This window comes from Alosa alosa, chromosome 16 (genome assembly GCF_017589495.1).
Source record: "Alosa alosa isolate M-15738 ecotype Scorff River chromosome 16, AALO_Geno_1.1, whole genome shotgun sequence".
Lineage (NCBI taxonomy): Eukaryota > Metazoa > Chordata > Actinopteri > Clupeiformes > Clupeidae > Alosa > Alosa alosa.
The window spans coordinates 21413724-21427368 of record NC_063204.1 but is presented as its reverse complement, the minus strand read 5'-3'; the positions used below and the strand labels follow the sequence as shown (position 1 = coordinate 21427368).

The following is a 13645-nucleotide window of genomic DNA, read 5'->3' as shown; positions in this document are numbered from 1 at the left end:
GGATTCCCGGGACACTGAAAGACTTGGTGGGCATGTAACCCCACATGGATATCATGGAACCTTCGTTTTTCGTTTTGATCTGTAGCCCCCCCGCTGGACTGGACCCCCGAAAGGAGGGTAGGGCAGACAGTTTTCTGTGAATATCTTGAGAACTGTAGGGCCTAGGATGACCAATTTTTTTCCGTATGTTTGCCTCCAGGGGTCATGTTAACCCATTCCATGTGCACACATGTGCATAAACAGATACACACGCACACACATACATTCACAGTAATCGTACGTATGACATATACTCACACAGTAGACATATGTACGCATGCATGCACATGCACAAACACACATACGCAGACAAACACACAAGCACGCACACACACACACACACACACACCCACACACATAAACATAAACGTGTGCATGCACACATGCACACAATTCAAGAATTTCTCAGAATTATGAACTGGCAAGATGGGGGTGGGGTTGTATAAAATCAATTTTACATGTGAAATCTATGAACTAATCATGTTTTGGTACTTGTTGTCTAGCAGATACCAGTGAGAATTGAGTGTGGGTAATGCAATTTAGTGAGACCGAGAATCATATGGCCCTTTCAGCGTGATTTATTTTTGTGGAAAAAATGTGCTGGACTGGGCGGCGGTCATATTTTGTACCGCTCTGCGGTACATCTAGTTATCATGTGAATTTAAGCTTCTTATATGCTTTTAGGCCATATACAACAAGGAAGATCTTTCATGCCTAACGCTGAAGGGATGCTTATCGTATGTTAAAGCAATAGTAGTCTATGTAAGAGTTTACCACTTTTTCAGGAATGCCTCTGTTGGCATCAAGTGTATGGTCACATAAGGGATAAACATTCCGACTAACCCAGGCTATGTACAGAAGCTAAATTTTGTCACTAACTCCTGTCTCAATGACACTTATAATAGTAATTTTTATTGCATGAGATGTCATCTACTCAGAGAATAGTAGATTTATGATGAGGAACTGGTGACTCAAAACTGAGCTGATCTATCTGAAACTGAGAGTATTTCTTCTTTTCCGTCTCTCATTCTACTTTTTCTTCTCGTGTGAAAACTTGCCATGTCCTTCTGGTTGTTCCCGCCACTTTAAACTGAGGGGCAAAAAGACACATGACTGACAGGGCTCTCAGGAAGCATGTTGTTTTCATGACTCTCAGCATCCTGTCGTGACAAGCAGGGCATAGTAAATCAACACTGGGTGAAAACAAAGCCACATGTGGCTATGTGGTCTCACCTGAATGCAGGTACAGTAGAGTGGAGATAGTCCTCTTAACCTCAAAAACAACACAGAGTTGTTGGGCATGTGTCTGTGATGTTCTGAACAGAAGAACATTGTGTTCACATGAGTGTGCCCTCACACACACACACACACACACACACACACACACAGACAAACACACATAGACAAACACACAGAAACAAAGACACAGACACACACGCAAATACACTGACACACTCAGGCATACACATACAGACATACGGCCACACACACAAACACACATGCAAGCACACACATACACAAACACACAAATACACAAACACACACACATACACACACACACATTTTAGGAATCACTGACACGTCATTAAGACCACAAATAGTAGACTACTACAGCTTTTCAGCTGATGACGTTTCAGACCAGCCTTTAGGGAACTGAAATCCCTGCTATGAAAAATTTGGCCATTGTTTTGCACTCAGGTATCCTATGTTAGCCAGCAGCCAGACCAATGGATACCTTGTCTTAGCTGAATTACTGAAGCTAAGCAGGTGTGGGCCTGGTTAGTACTTGGATGGGCGACCTTGGAAAACTAGGTTACTGCTGGAAGTGGTGTTGGCGGGTGGCCAGTAGGTGGTACTCTTCCCTCTGGTCAAAAAGATCGATCCCAATCCCCTAGTGCAGCAACAGGGACTGTGTGCTGTAGGAGATGCCATCCTTCAGGTGAGACGTTAAACAAAGGTCCTGACTCACTGTGGTCATTAAAGATCCCATGACACTTATTGCAAAGAGTAGGGGGTTCCCTGGTATCCTGGCTAAATTCCCAGCCCGGCTCATTCAATCTGGACCCCCAATTATCCTCCACTGTAATTGGCTCAATCACTCCTTCACTCTCCACCTCAAGCTGGTGTGTGGTGAGCGATCTGGTGCATAATGGCTGCTGTGCATCACATTGGTGGTGGTTAGTGAGGTCCACCCTTCCCTGTGAAGCGCTTTGAGTGCTAAGAACAGCGCTATACTTCAATATCAGATAAAATTACCCTGAGCAAACTGATCAACATCTTGGACAATGAATGTCATCCACTCTACAGCACTATTAAAAAGCAAAAGAGCTTGATTAGCTGGAGACTTCGAGTCATGGGCCTAAATCAGCAAAATGATGAAAGATGCCCAATTTACAACCTCCTGGTCTGGAGTGTGTCTCATTATTGTTGGTTGATATTAAGTGATGATTAAGTGATCACTAATAGTATGCTGGTTGTAGTGTATTCTGGTAAGTTACATAGCTTAGGCTGATGCAACTTGTAGCATGATTAATACTTGCATGTGATGTTGAGAGGTACATACACTATGGGAAGTCCCCAACCAATACAACACAGACGTTTTTTTGTGGATAACTGAAATTGCCATACAGATATGAATGATCATGTCACGGCTGAAAGATCCACAGTCATTCTTTCACAAGAACAGTTATGCCAGCTCAGAGACATTGGTTTGGAAAGAGTCTGTTGCGTGCCGCCTGGCATAACCAGACAACCCTGCCTACAGTCATAATGAGAGTGATGTGGATTCACAAGCTTAGCATCAACCACAGAATGTATGTTGCATGCAGCTGGGAGTTCTCACTGAAAAAAAAAACATTGCCTGAGCAAACCTCTGAGGTTCTCTTGTGTTATTATATAGGGATTGTCAAAGTTTTTTTTTTTTTTTTTCCCCGTCATCTACTTCCTGAATTTTTGGTCAACGATTCCCGGGACACCGAACCACCGGGGCACATGAAATTTAGTGGGTATGTAGCCCCACTAGACTTTACGGAAAAAAATTGTTTCGTCTCCGGGGGCCACTCCCCCCCCCCGTGCTGGGCCCCCCGAACCGCAAAAAAAGCAGTTTTTCCTAAATAACTACCTGAACCGTGGCACTGAGGATGAAGAATCTTTTATGGTATGTTGGTCTCAAGGGCCCACATCAACATGGCCCATAATCACTCATTTGTGATTTGCACCCCCCCCCCGGTAAAAAATGAAAATGCAATATTATTCTGCTTTAATCGCCCATATCTTCAGTTAAGATGTTCAGAACTGCACCAAATTGTATGTGTACGATTGACCTGGCATTCTCTGGGGGTATGCCAAGTTTCGTAGAATTTCATCCATGGGGGGGTCTAAAAAAATAGGTTATGTGTACATTTAGTGACTGTACACTCATTGGCCTGTAGATGGCGGTGCACACATATATACACATGCACACACACACAGGCACCCACATACCATCGGTATTAGAACGGCCGATACATAATTACAAATTCAGTAGGATTAAAAGAAAGCCAAAATAAATATTAATCATCATCATCATGGCTGCATTTCCAGTATTGGCGATAAGTAGTCGTTTGTCCACTAGATGGCGCATCGTTGCAGTGAGACGTAATTTTGTTGGAAGTTGGTTGGAAAAACAATGGACGCTTCCTACAAGGACTGTACCGCAGAGAACGTCTAATAAGGATAGGACGATGTTCACATGAAATGTAATTCCCATTTCTTCTTGAAGCCGAAATAAATCTGAGGATGTTTATCGGACATGCTTGGTTTTTACTGCAGGTACGTTCATTTTATAATATCAATAAGGACCTAGGTAATGTTACCGTTAGCGTTGGTTGAGTGATGGAGGCCAATTTGATTGATTGCATTTGTAGAAAACTATAAATGCGGTTATACCAAGCAAATTGATAGCAGCACTGTAATTGTATCTTTCGACTGTCATTTGTTGCACGTGCTACAAAAAGCATTCTGTGCAATGGAAGATTTACCAACGTTACACCGGTCTGATACAGTTTTGCCTATACATGCGTGAGACTGAGACGCCTGTTTATTTTGTTTTAAGTGCGTGCAGGGTGTGAGATGGGAATCGATGTGCTTTGATTCCAGCTTGGTAGTTGTAGTCTGTGAAATTAAAAAGCACGTGTGTGTTTAGTATCCAAACAATGACACCTTCATTTCATTATGGCTGCTTTAGCAACACACCTTAAGCTACTGTGTAGTGGGTCCCATTTAGAAGTGGCTACTTCATTCGCGCTTTCCTTGACTCATGGAGCTGCGTGAATTTTATTACAACTTTTCGCCACGATATGGCAGTTTAAGTCCGCTTGATAGGCTACTGTAAGGCGTAAGCCATTGGTTTCCAAAGGAGATTTTATTTGTGTCGCCAGCATGGCCTATTGACAATTTATGTTGTAAATAGGCCTACCTTATAGGCCTAAGCCTACCTGTAGCTTAGGGAAGCGAACAGCTTTCTATTAGGATCTAGTTTGTTAGTTACAGTTTTGTCATAACTCCCTGGTGCATTTTTGCATTTAGAATAGCCAGAGCGTGGATATCTCAATCGCAAAATTAAACAATATCGGGTGCCTATGGACTAGGCTGGGTGAACCCAGCCTGATCTGCCCGCTATTTATTTTTTGATTTCTTAAAAGATTGAGCTTGGTCTGGTGAAAGCCAGAGTAGCCATGGACCTCAGTTACACACTGCAAGGGAACATGAATCAGCCTATATTTGCACGAAGTATAACGGACAACAGCTCTTCAACTTTGGCCCGTTAAAATGTGTATGAACAGTCTAGCTTAACGATTTCATCAAGGCCCATTTGGACATGTCAGTTATTTGCACCACTGGTTAGATGTAAAACAGCATTTCGTTTCAGACTACTGTTACTAAATTTGTGCATTAACAATAAAGTTTCAGACTACTGTTACTTAATTTGTGCATTGACAATAAAGTATTACATGAACTAAAGATGACTAAAATCTTATGTAGAAGAAGAAACATTCACAAAAATCCATCCATCCAAAAATGACCTTTGTTTTTGATAGCTGTTGAAAACGGCATGGAACTGACAGAGATGTTTTTGTTTATAAATAAATAAATAAATAACATTATGCTGATACCTTTTGCTTTTCCCAAATACAATGTAACCTACAGGTGTAAGTGACCTTTCATCAATCCAGTTGCAATGGATGAACTGTGATGAACTGCCCTACTTGTGATTGTTTAGAGATTTTAAAGGTTTTATAACAATGCTACATCTTCTTTGGCTATTCTACAATCTATTCACCTTTTCAGCACCAGTAGGCTATTTTCTGTGCAGCCGCACACACACACTCAGGCATGCCAAACAAGCATACACAAAAGTTTCAAGAGTGGGGGATGGAGTAAAATATGGAGACAAATTGAAGTGTGATTTATTTTCGCGGAACGGATGTACAGGACTGAGCGGCGGTCATATTTTGTAACGCTATGCGGTACATCTAGTTTTTTAAAACATATATTATTATATGACAATCCTATGTAAATGTAAATCCTCAAAAATAGACATAGCCTATCCAGGAAAGATAATGTTGTACAGTGCGTGCTTAGGTAAAAAAGGCTGTAAAGGTTACAGAACACAGAAAATGGCAGTAATGTTCAGTAATGCTCAGAATGCTTTTTAATGTAACCCAATCCTCATGAATCCAAACCCAGGACTGCAGGACTCAACACACTGTATTTGCTTTTTGAGATGATAAGAATTCTGATCCTTTCCTTTTTACCAAAATTATGCTCTGCTTACTTACTTGTGTAGAAACAGATTGGATAGACCACTATAGGCCTACATTGAATATATGATGGGTGAGAAATGTATATAGCATGCCTAGACAACATAGAAGACAAGACATACAGAAGTCAAAACTGAACAAATGTTTATTTACAATGGCATATAACACATGTACAACCAGACGATTAAAAAAAACATAGACCTGAGAACTTTCCTTATTAGAGAAAAATCAAAGAATTAATTTATGTACAACAAAGTTTTGAGAGTACAACAAAGTTTCCAAAGAATCCAGTTTTGTACACTAGGCTAGTGAGCTGCACTCCCCTCTCATATTCTCTTTCCTTTTTACAGAGGTGGAAAGTAACAAAATACATTTACTCACGTTACTGTATTGAGTAGTTTTTCTGTGTATTTTGTATTTTTTAAGTAGTTTATAAAATCTGTATTTTAACTTTTATTTTACTTGATTACATTTTGAGTGAAGTATTGTACTTAGCTACATCAAAAATCCCATCCGTTACTTGAGTAAAAAAAAAAGTTAAGACTAACGAAAACAGAAAGGGAGAGAAAAAAATCGCGCCCTAAACCACTAGCCTAGTGATAATGATCAGCATGTAGCCTACAACAGAACATGAATCAAGCCGGCGCCATGCAGTCGTTCTGAAAGTGATGGAGATGGAGCTGGATCACGAGATGCATCAGATTAGCCTAACCAGAGCCTTGGCACTTCCTATTAAGCCTCATTGTATCGACATTGGTTGCAGTTCCATTAGAATTCCACTGGGGGTGATCGCGGGCGAGTGCAGGTTGAATGGGGGTCTATGGAACTAGACGGCTAAATGTATCTCTTTCACCTGCTTGTCGTAGAAGAATCGTAGATTTTATTGTAGGTTATGCAGGTTCAATATAGATTTTAGATCTAAAGTTGAATGAACGAGTACTTATGTCCTTTTCATTTCTTACAGGTTGGGTCGTTGTTGCCCATATCACGCTAGCATTGTGCTAATGAATGACGTCATTGACATATTTGAAAGGCTTTTAGAAGACTTACATTGACTTAAAAATATAACAATCAACAGTGTGTATTTTCTTTGCCTCTCCTAGCGAACGCAACATTCAAATTACTACTCAAAAAATTATATCCAGAGAAAAGTGGATATTGAGGGGTAAAGCTCCATAGATCTCCATGCATTCTGCACTCGCCTGCGAGCGCCCTCAAGTGGAATCTGAGGAGGAACTGCAACCAGTCCAGAAACCGGAAGTAACCAGACAGTGCCAATTCTCTTCCTATTAGACATTCTCTGGCCTAACCTATGAAAGTGTATTTTCCGCTATTCCAATTGGTTGTCTCAGTTCGTTTTAGCACCAATGATTGCGGAGATATTCAAGCAAACACCATGGGATTTCGTGTTTTGACGTTTGTGCTCACCTTTCTTTGGAAAGAAGTTTATTAGCAGTTGTTTCCCCTCATGTTGATGTCTCTTTTTTTCCTGTTTTGGCCTTTGTTTTTAGTAACCTTACTTGGCTTTCTTGGAGAAATTAGCGGTCCACTAGCGATGCTCAACTAAATAAACAAAAGATAGACTAGCCTACCTTATGAATCGTGCAGGTGGACTAAACCATTTAGCTCTTTAGCAAGGGAGAGTGAGAGTGACCTTAGACCAGTGTTTCTCAAACTTTTTTTCTGGTGACCCAATTTTTAAAAATGACAGACTATCGCGATCCAACTCGTGACTGTGGTTTAACAAACTAGACAGTTTTCACTATGTTTTGTATACAAAATCCAGTCAGTCAAACTTTACATTTCGTCTGACATTCATTTTGACATTTAATTTGGAAGTTAAAATATTCAGGTAAAATAAATATATGGTGGAAATAAGTATTGAACACTTAATTTGTTTTTCAGTAATTAGCCTAAACTTCCAGTATATTCGAAATTTTCACCACACATTATAATAACACACATGTAAAAAATCCAAACACAAGAGTTATGTGTAATAAAGTGGAATGACACAGGAAAAAAAGTAGGCTATTGAACGTTCCTACTGAAATTTCTTCAATACTTTGTGGAAGCCTTTGTTTGTAATAACAGCTTCAAGACATTTCCTGTATGACAAAACTTATTAGTCGCAGTATCAGGTGTGATTTTGGCCCATTGTTGTAAACAGATTCCAGGGGTCCCTCTTGTGAATCCTGATCTTTAGTTACTTCCAGAACTGTTTAATTGAATTGAATTGAATTGGCTGCCTTCAAGTCTTTTTGGAGCTTTCTCCAAGTGGTCCTTGGCTCTTGGAATTGACTATCCTTCTGACTTCATGGTCAGAAATATTGCGAGGAGATCCTGTGCAAGGCCGGTTGATGATGCAGTGATGTTTTTTCCACTTGCAGATAATGGCTCCCATGCTGCTTACTGGAAGATTCTGAAGTTTTGAAATGCATCTGTAACCAGTTTCATTGATATGTTTTGCAACAATAAGGTTGCAAAGGTCTTGGGAGAGCTTTTTGCTTTTATCCATCATGAAATGTTTCTTGTGTGACACCTTGGTAATGAAACACCTTTTTATAGCCCATCGATATGTAGGCTACTAACCAAGCTTATATTAATTTGCACAGATAGAAAGGATAACTACTCTCTAACTACTTACAGATTCCAGCTCGTTCCTTCCCTTTCCTTGGCTTAGTGCTTTTTCTTAGCGTGTTCAATACTTTTTTCATTACACTTCATTACACATGACTCTACTTATGGAGTTGTTTGGATTTTTTATGTGTGGATTACCTGAGTTATTACTAATGCCTGGTGAAAATGTTGTGCCCCCTGTATTCCACTTTTCAAGGGCCCTCTCCTCCATTGGGGCCCTATACTTCCCACTTTCCCCCACCAGTTCGACACCCTTTAATCTGCTGAACCTTCTGCTCGTTTCCAAATATAAAAAAAAACTCTCTGCAACTCAACATTGGCCTGCCTGCCTCAGCTGCCTGTGAGGGGCTTTTCAGTTGTGCTGCAGGGTTGTGCACAATTCGAATTGCAATTCTGCTTCCTGTTTGCTACCTCAATTGAAATGCAAGAGAAATTCAAGAATTGAATTGGAATTTAAGAGCCAGTTTCAATTCAATTCTGGAATTTTGCAGAAGCCTGTTGTGCTGGATTACTGTTCACTGCAAAGCGACCCAAGGATGAGTGCAACTAACTTTGAAAATCAACTACTGCTCAAACTTAAAGGAGAACTCCGATGATTTTTCACCTAGATCTCCATTTCTCAATGTCCTTATCAGGCAAGTACCTCCACTCGGCGGCCATATTGCAACACTTTTTGGGCACTTATCGTGTGTCTTATCTTATCTTGTCTTCACAGCACACCACTTGATTGGCTCAATGTATTTTACAAAACACCACATGATTGGCTCAATGTGTTGCATGTCGACATTTTGCCATGGAAGGGTTGTGATATGTGTAGACAACTGCGTTACAAACTAACCCCATGCATTACTATGGAGGATTTTTTGAGTGCTGTATCTCCTCATTAGAAAGTCTCTGGTAAAACTAGTTCTTCTGGTACCCCCCCAAAAAAAAAGTAACTAAGTAACTTTTACTTAAAGTACATTTTAAATGAACTACTTTTTACTTTTACTTGAGTACATTTTCAGATCGGTATTTTAACTTGTACTTGAGTAATATTTCATCAAGGTATTGGTACTTTTACTTGAGTACAATATTTTCATACTTTTTCCACCTCTGCCTTTTTACCACCATTATGTTCTACCTACATATTGATGTAGAAACAGATTGGGTAGAATATAAGCCTGAATTGTTTTTAACGGCATAGTTTACTTGCAGATAATTAGTTTATAACAAATGTTAGAGTGGGAGTGAAATGTTATTTATAGCATGCTTAGACAACATAGAAGTCAAGACATACAGAAGTCAAAACTGAACAAATGTGTATTTACATTGACATGTATGTACAAGCAGACAGTTATAAAAATGATTCAAAAACAACATCTGACAATATGTCTGAGAACCTTCCATATTAGAGAAAAAACAAAGAATTAATTTATGTACAACAAAGTTTCCAAAGAATCCAGTTTTGTACACCAGGCTAGCTAGCTATACTCTCCTCTCATATTGTCAGTCTGAAACACACTACTAGAGCCCATTCAACATCTGACGTCACTGCCATCAAATGTAGGGTCTAAGTACGGCTCAGGGCAAGGTCTAACAATACACAGTACCGCCATCAAGTTTGCCTAAAAGTTACTGCCTAGAACTGTCCCTCTATGCTCTCTAAGAGATTTGTAGGATGAGTGGAGGTACTGTAAGTGGAGATGTACTTTAACCTCCTGACTGAGGCTTTGGCATCAGGGAACCTCCCTGAACCTCTACTCCGAACTTAAAGCTGCTCTGAACATGAGTCTCAGGTGAGTTTAGAGGGACAGCGCTGGGGTGGTGTCTGTGTCGGACATGACCGAAGGCCGCTTGGGCGGCATTGCTGGTGCCGTCAGTGTCCCACAGGTGACCTTGTGCAGCAGCTTGAGGAGATCCTTCCTGAAGCGCACGCCAATGAACGCGTAGAGGAAGGGATTGATGCAGCAGTGCAGGTAGGCCAGGCTCTTCACCACTTGGCCGATCACATCGAAGCTGATTAGCGTGTTGCAATCGGTCATGGTGGCATTGCTGGCCTGCCCTGCCTCCACCACCAGGTGAGCGTTGTATGGCAACTGGGAGATGATAAACACCGCCACCACGGCGAAGATAACGCGCAGGGCCTTGTGCTTCTCGAAGTTGCGCGCCTGGAGAAGCTTCCGGATGATGACAGAGTAGCAGCAGACCATGACCAACAGCGGGATGCAGAAGCCCATGCAGATCTGCAGCGACAGCACCAGAACCTTGGTGCGGTTGTGCTCATTGTTCCAGTACACCAACGTGCAGAACGACCCTGACGCCTCCGGCTTCACCTTGGCGAAGATGAACTCGGGCATGGCCAGGATGCCGGAGGCCAGCCAGACCACCAGGCAGGCCAGCTTGCTCTGCAGTAGTCTGACCCGCTTGCTCTGGTTGTGGGCCTCTGTGACATGGACGATGGCCACATAGCGGTCCACGCTGATGCAGGTCAGTAGGAGCATGCTGGCGAAGAAGTTGATCTTGTACAAAGCGGACATCACCTTGCAGAAGCCGTCAGCGAAGATCCAGCCACTCTGGGCATCGATAGCCCAGAAGGGCAGCGTGAACAGGAAGAGCAGGTCAGCTATGGCCAAGTTGAGCAAATACATGTCAGTCATGGTTTTCAGCCGGTTGTGGACAGTTGTATAGATCCACACCACTAAAAGGTTACCAAACATGCCCAGCGCAAAGATCATCCAAAACAGAGGGGGCTCGTAGTATCCTCGGAATTCACGGACCCATTTCCTGTTGCACATGCCCTCAAATTCCAGATCACCAAAATCACTGGTGAAGTCATCAGTATACTACAGAAAGACATAAAACAGATCAGTTATGGATATGACTGCATTTTCGCTATCAATCCTAGTATTCTTTTTTAATCCTAGGATTTAAAAAAAAAAAAAAATCCTAGGTTTTTTTTTTATTTACGCAAAGTCAACTTGCATTTTCATAATATTTATTTTATCCTGACATTTACACTGCTATGTGTTGTGTTCTGTTTATATGGATTCCAAGCAAAAAGACGACCAGCCCCTCAAATCCCCATAATTTCTTGTCTGTCGCGGTTTGTCTATATAGTCTAGCCTACTCAAAACAGAGATCTCAGAGCGTGCCTTATGCAACGTCAAACCCGCTCTACTGACGCACGCGCACGCGTTACTCAAAAACACAGGTGCAGGTGTTGAGCGTCGATGAAGGTAAAACCGCATCATATCGTACCACATCCTCGAACAATCCTGCACAAAACGTCTCACTTCAGACGGGGGGCACAGAAAACTTAGGCGAGACTGGGGGGCGAAGACTACGCTAGAAATGCCTGTGCATAGATGTTGACATAGATGTGGGGTCGCGATAACGAGGGGCGGGATGGAAAGTTTGCGCAACCAAACAATGTATGCCAGACTGCAGAATGCTATATTATTGCAAAAATATGTTAGGCTAATACAGCAAACGCGACCTAAAAAAAAACGGAGGTGTTCTGTTGAGAACGAGATAGACTCTGAGATTGTGCAAGCAGCTTAAACGTTGATCATAACTCATGTTCCACAACTGCACGTGCATAATGAATAACATTCATTGACAATGTATTAGTATAAAATGAAAGTCATGTTTCAATTCAAACCAAAGATTTTGAAACACTTACATCTGTGGTGCTGGTGGACGTATCATAGTCAGCATATTCTTCTCCCATCTTTCCTAAAAAATAGTTGTTTGTTAGATTTTTTTTAAATGAAGTAAACATTTAACCATTATTGTGTCATTCCTGAACTAATATATCAAAGAACTTGTAGCCTATGAGATCTCACAACCTAACTGATTTTGATATTTTCTATCAGAGAAAAATGTAATCAGTGAGTATCTGCAGTGCATTTGGAAAAGTCTTGAAACATTACTGGCTTATAATGAATAACTCAATTTATTTTTGATGTACAAACCTCATTTTAAATATATATATAAAAAAACAAATTGTAATTGAATTATAATTGTAAACCTGCATGTAAGTTTTCTGAGATCCCAGTTTGTAACTGAACAGTTCAAGTAACATGTGACAGTAGCTGCATAGCACAGAAAACAGCTACAGGTACAGCTGATTCCTCTCCGTTGCAAAAATTAAGCAAGTGTGCTGTTAACGGGTGCTGAACTTACCCTGGCAGTGGTGAACTGGACAAGCTGAAACAATCTGGCAGTGAAGTGAAGTGAAGCGAGTCTTTAGAATGACTGTCGGCAGTGGAGCTCATTACACTTCCCCTGCATATATAGGGTTTCAGTTTGATCACGTCACCATATGACACCACTCCTTTGCCTTTTGACTCATGTCATATGTCTCCTCCTTCCTCAAAATCATCATAGCTTCATGCAATATTCAGAATATGGATTAAAATGAACATCTTTTGTGAACATTACAACATCATTTAATGGATCAATTGAGACTATAATCAGTAAGTTGTTTATACTACATAAATGTCATCTAGGGCAACTGGAAGGCTTCTTCCAAATGTCCATCCATTGGCCCTTTGGTCACAGAGTGGTTCTTGTTTGACTTTAATGTATATTTTTTTTTTTTTCAGAATGGAAACATTTTGGAAGAGTACCACTTCCTTTTGACTCTACAACACTTGAGTGATGTCATAGACCTTTTGTAGTGCTTCAAAGAACTCTCAAGGCAATATTTCTTTGAATAACTATTTAAAGGCAGATATGAAAATTATCTTTCTGGAAAAAAAAACATACATATAGTCACGATTTCTATTAAATTATGTTCAAATTTAACACTACTGAATCCCACTGTGGTATGGTTAACTAGTTCTTGGGATTATGAATCCAACACTCTGTATTCTTTGGTCGGTCCTGTGAAATGTGCTTGCTGAATAGTTCTGCTAATGAAACTAAAGGGCCGAGGAAGGCTCTCTGGGCTGAACGAGCTGATTTAGAAGTAGCCATGCAGTCATAGCCCCCACCATACCACCTAGTTAGCTGACCAGCATGCACACTCTGGGCCAAATTTGAAAACGGAACCCTGAAAATCCTGGTTTGGCTTGTGAAACTTTGGGCCAATATGTCAGGGGCAGCCATGGCTTACTGGTTAGAGCTGGCTTACTGTAACCGCAGGGTTGCCGGTTCGAACCCTGACCAGTAGGAATGGCTGA

At 41.0% G+C, this 13645-nt stretch overlaps 1 protein-coding gene across 2 annotated transcripts; it reads right to left on the bottom strand.

Annotated features, from left to right (window-relative positions):
* Positions 1 to 9761: 9761 nt before the first annotated feature.
* On the bottom strand, positions 9762 to 12709 carry LOC125309537 (C-C chemokine receptor type 9-like). 2 transcript variants are annotated; one of them, XM_048266527.1, is made up of 3 exons: positions 12645 to 12709; positions 12142 to 12194; positions 9762 to 11302 (listed from the first exon to the last, which is right to left on the bottom strand). In XM_048266527.1, the coding sequence occupies exons 2-3, from the start codon at positions 12187 to 12189 to the stop codon at positions 10262 to 10264; spliced, it is 1089 nt and encodes a 362-aa protein (XP_048122484.1). In that variant the 5' UTR covers positions 12190 to 12194; positions 12645 to 12709; the 3' UTR covers positions 9762 to 10261. The 2 variants fall into 2 exon arrangements, with proteins under 2 accessions (XP_048122484.1, XP_048122485.1); XM_048266528.1 differs by having other exon boundaries at positions 12142 to 12189; positions 12645 to 12694.
* Between the last annotated feature and the right edge of the window lie 936 nt (positions 12710 to 13645).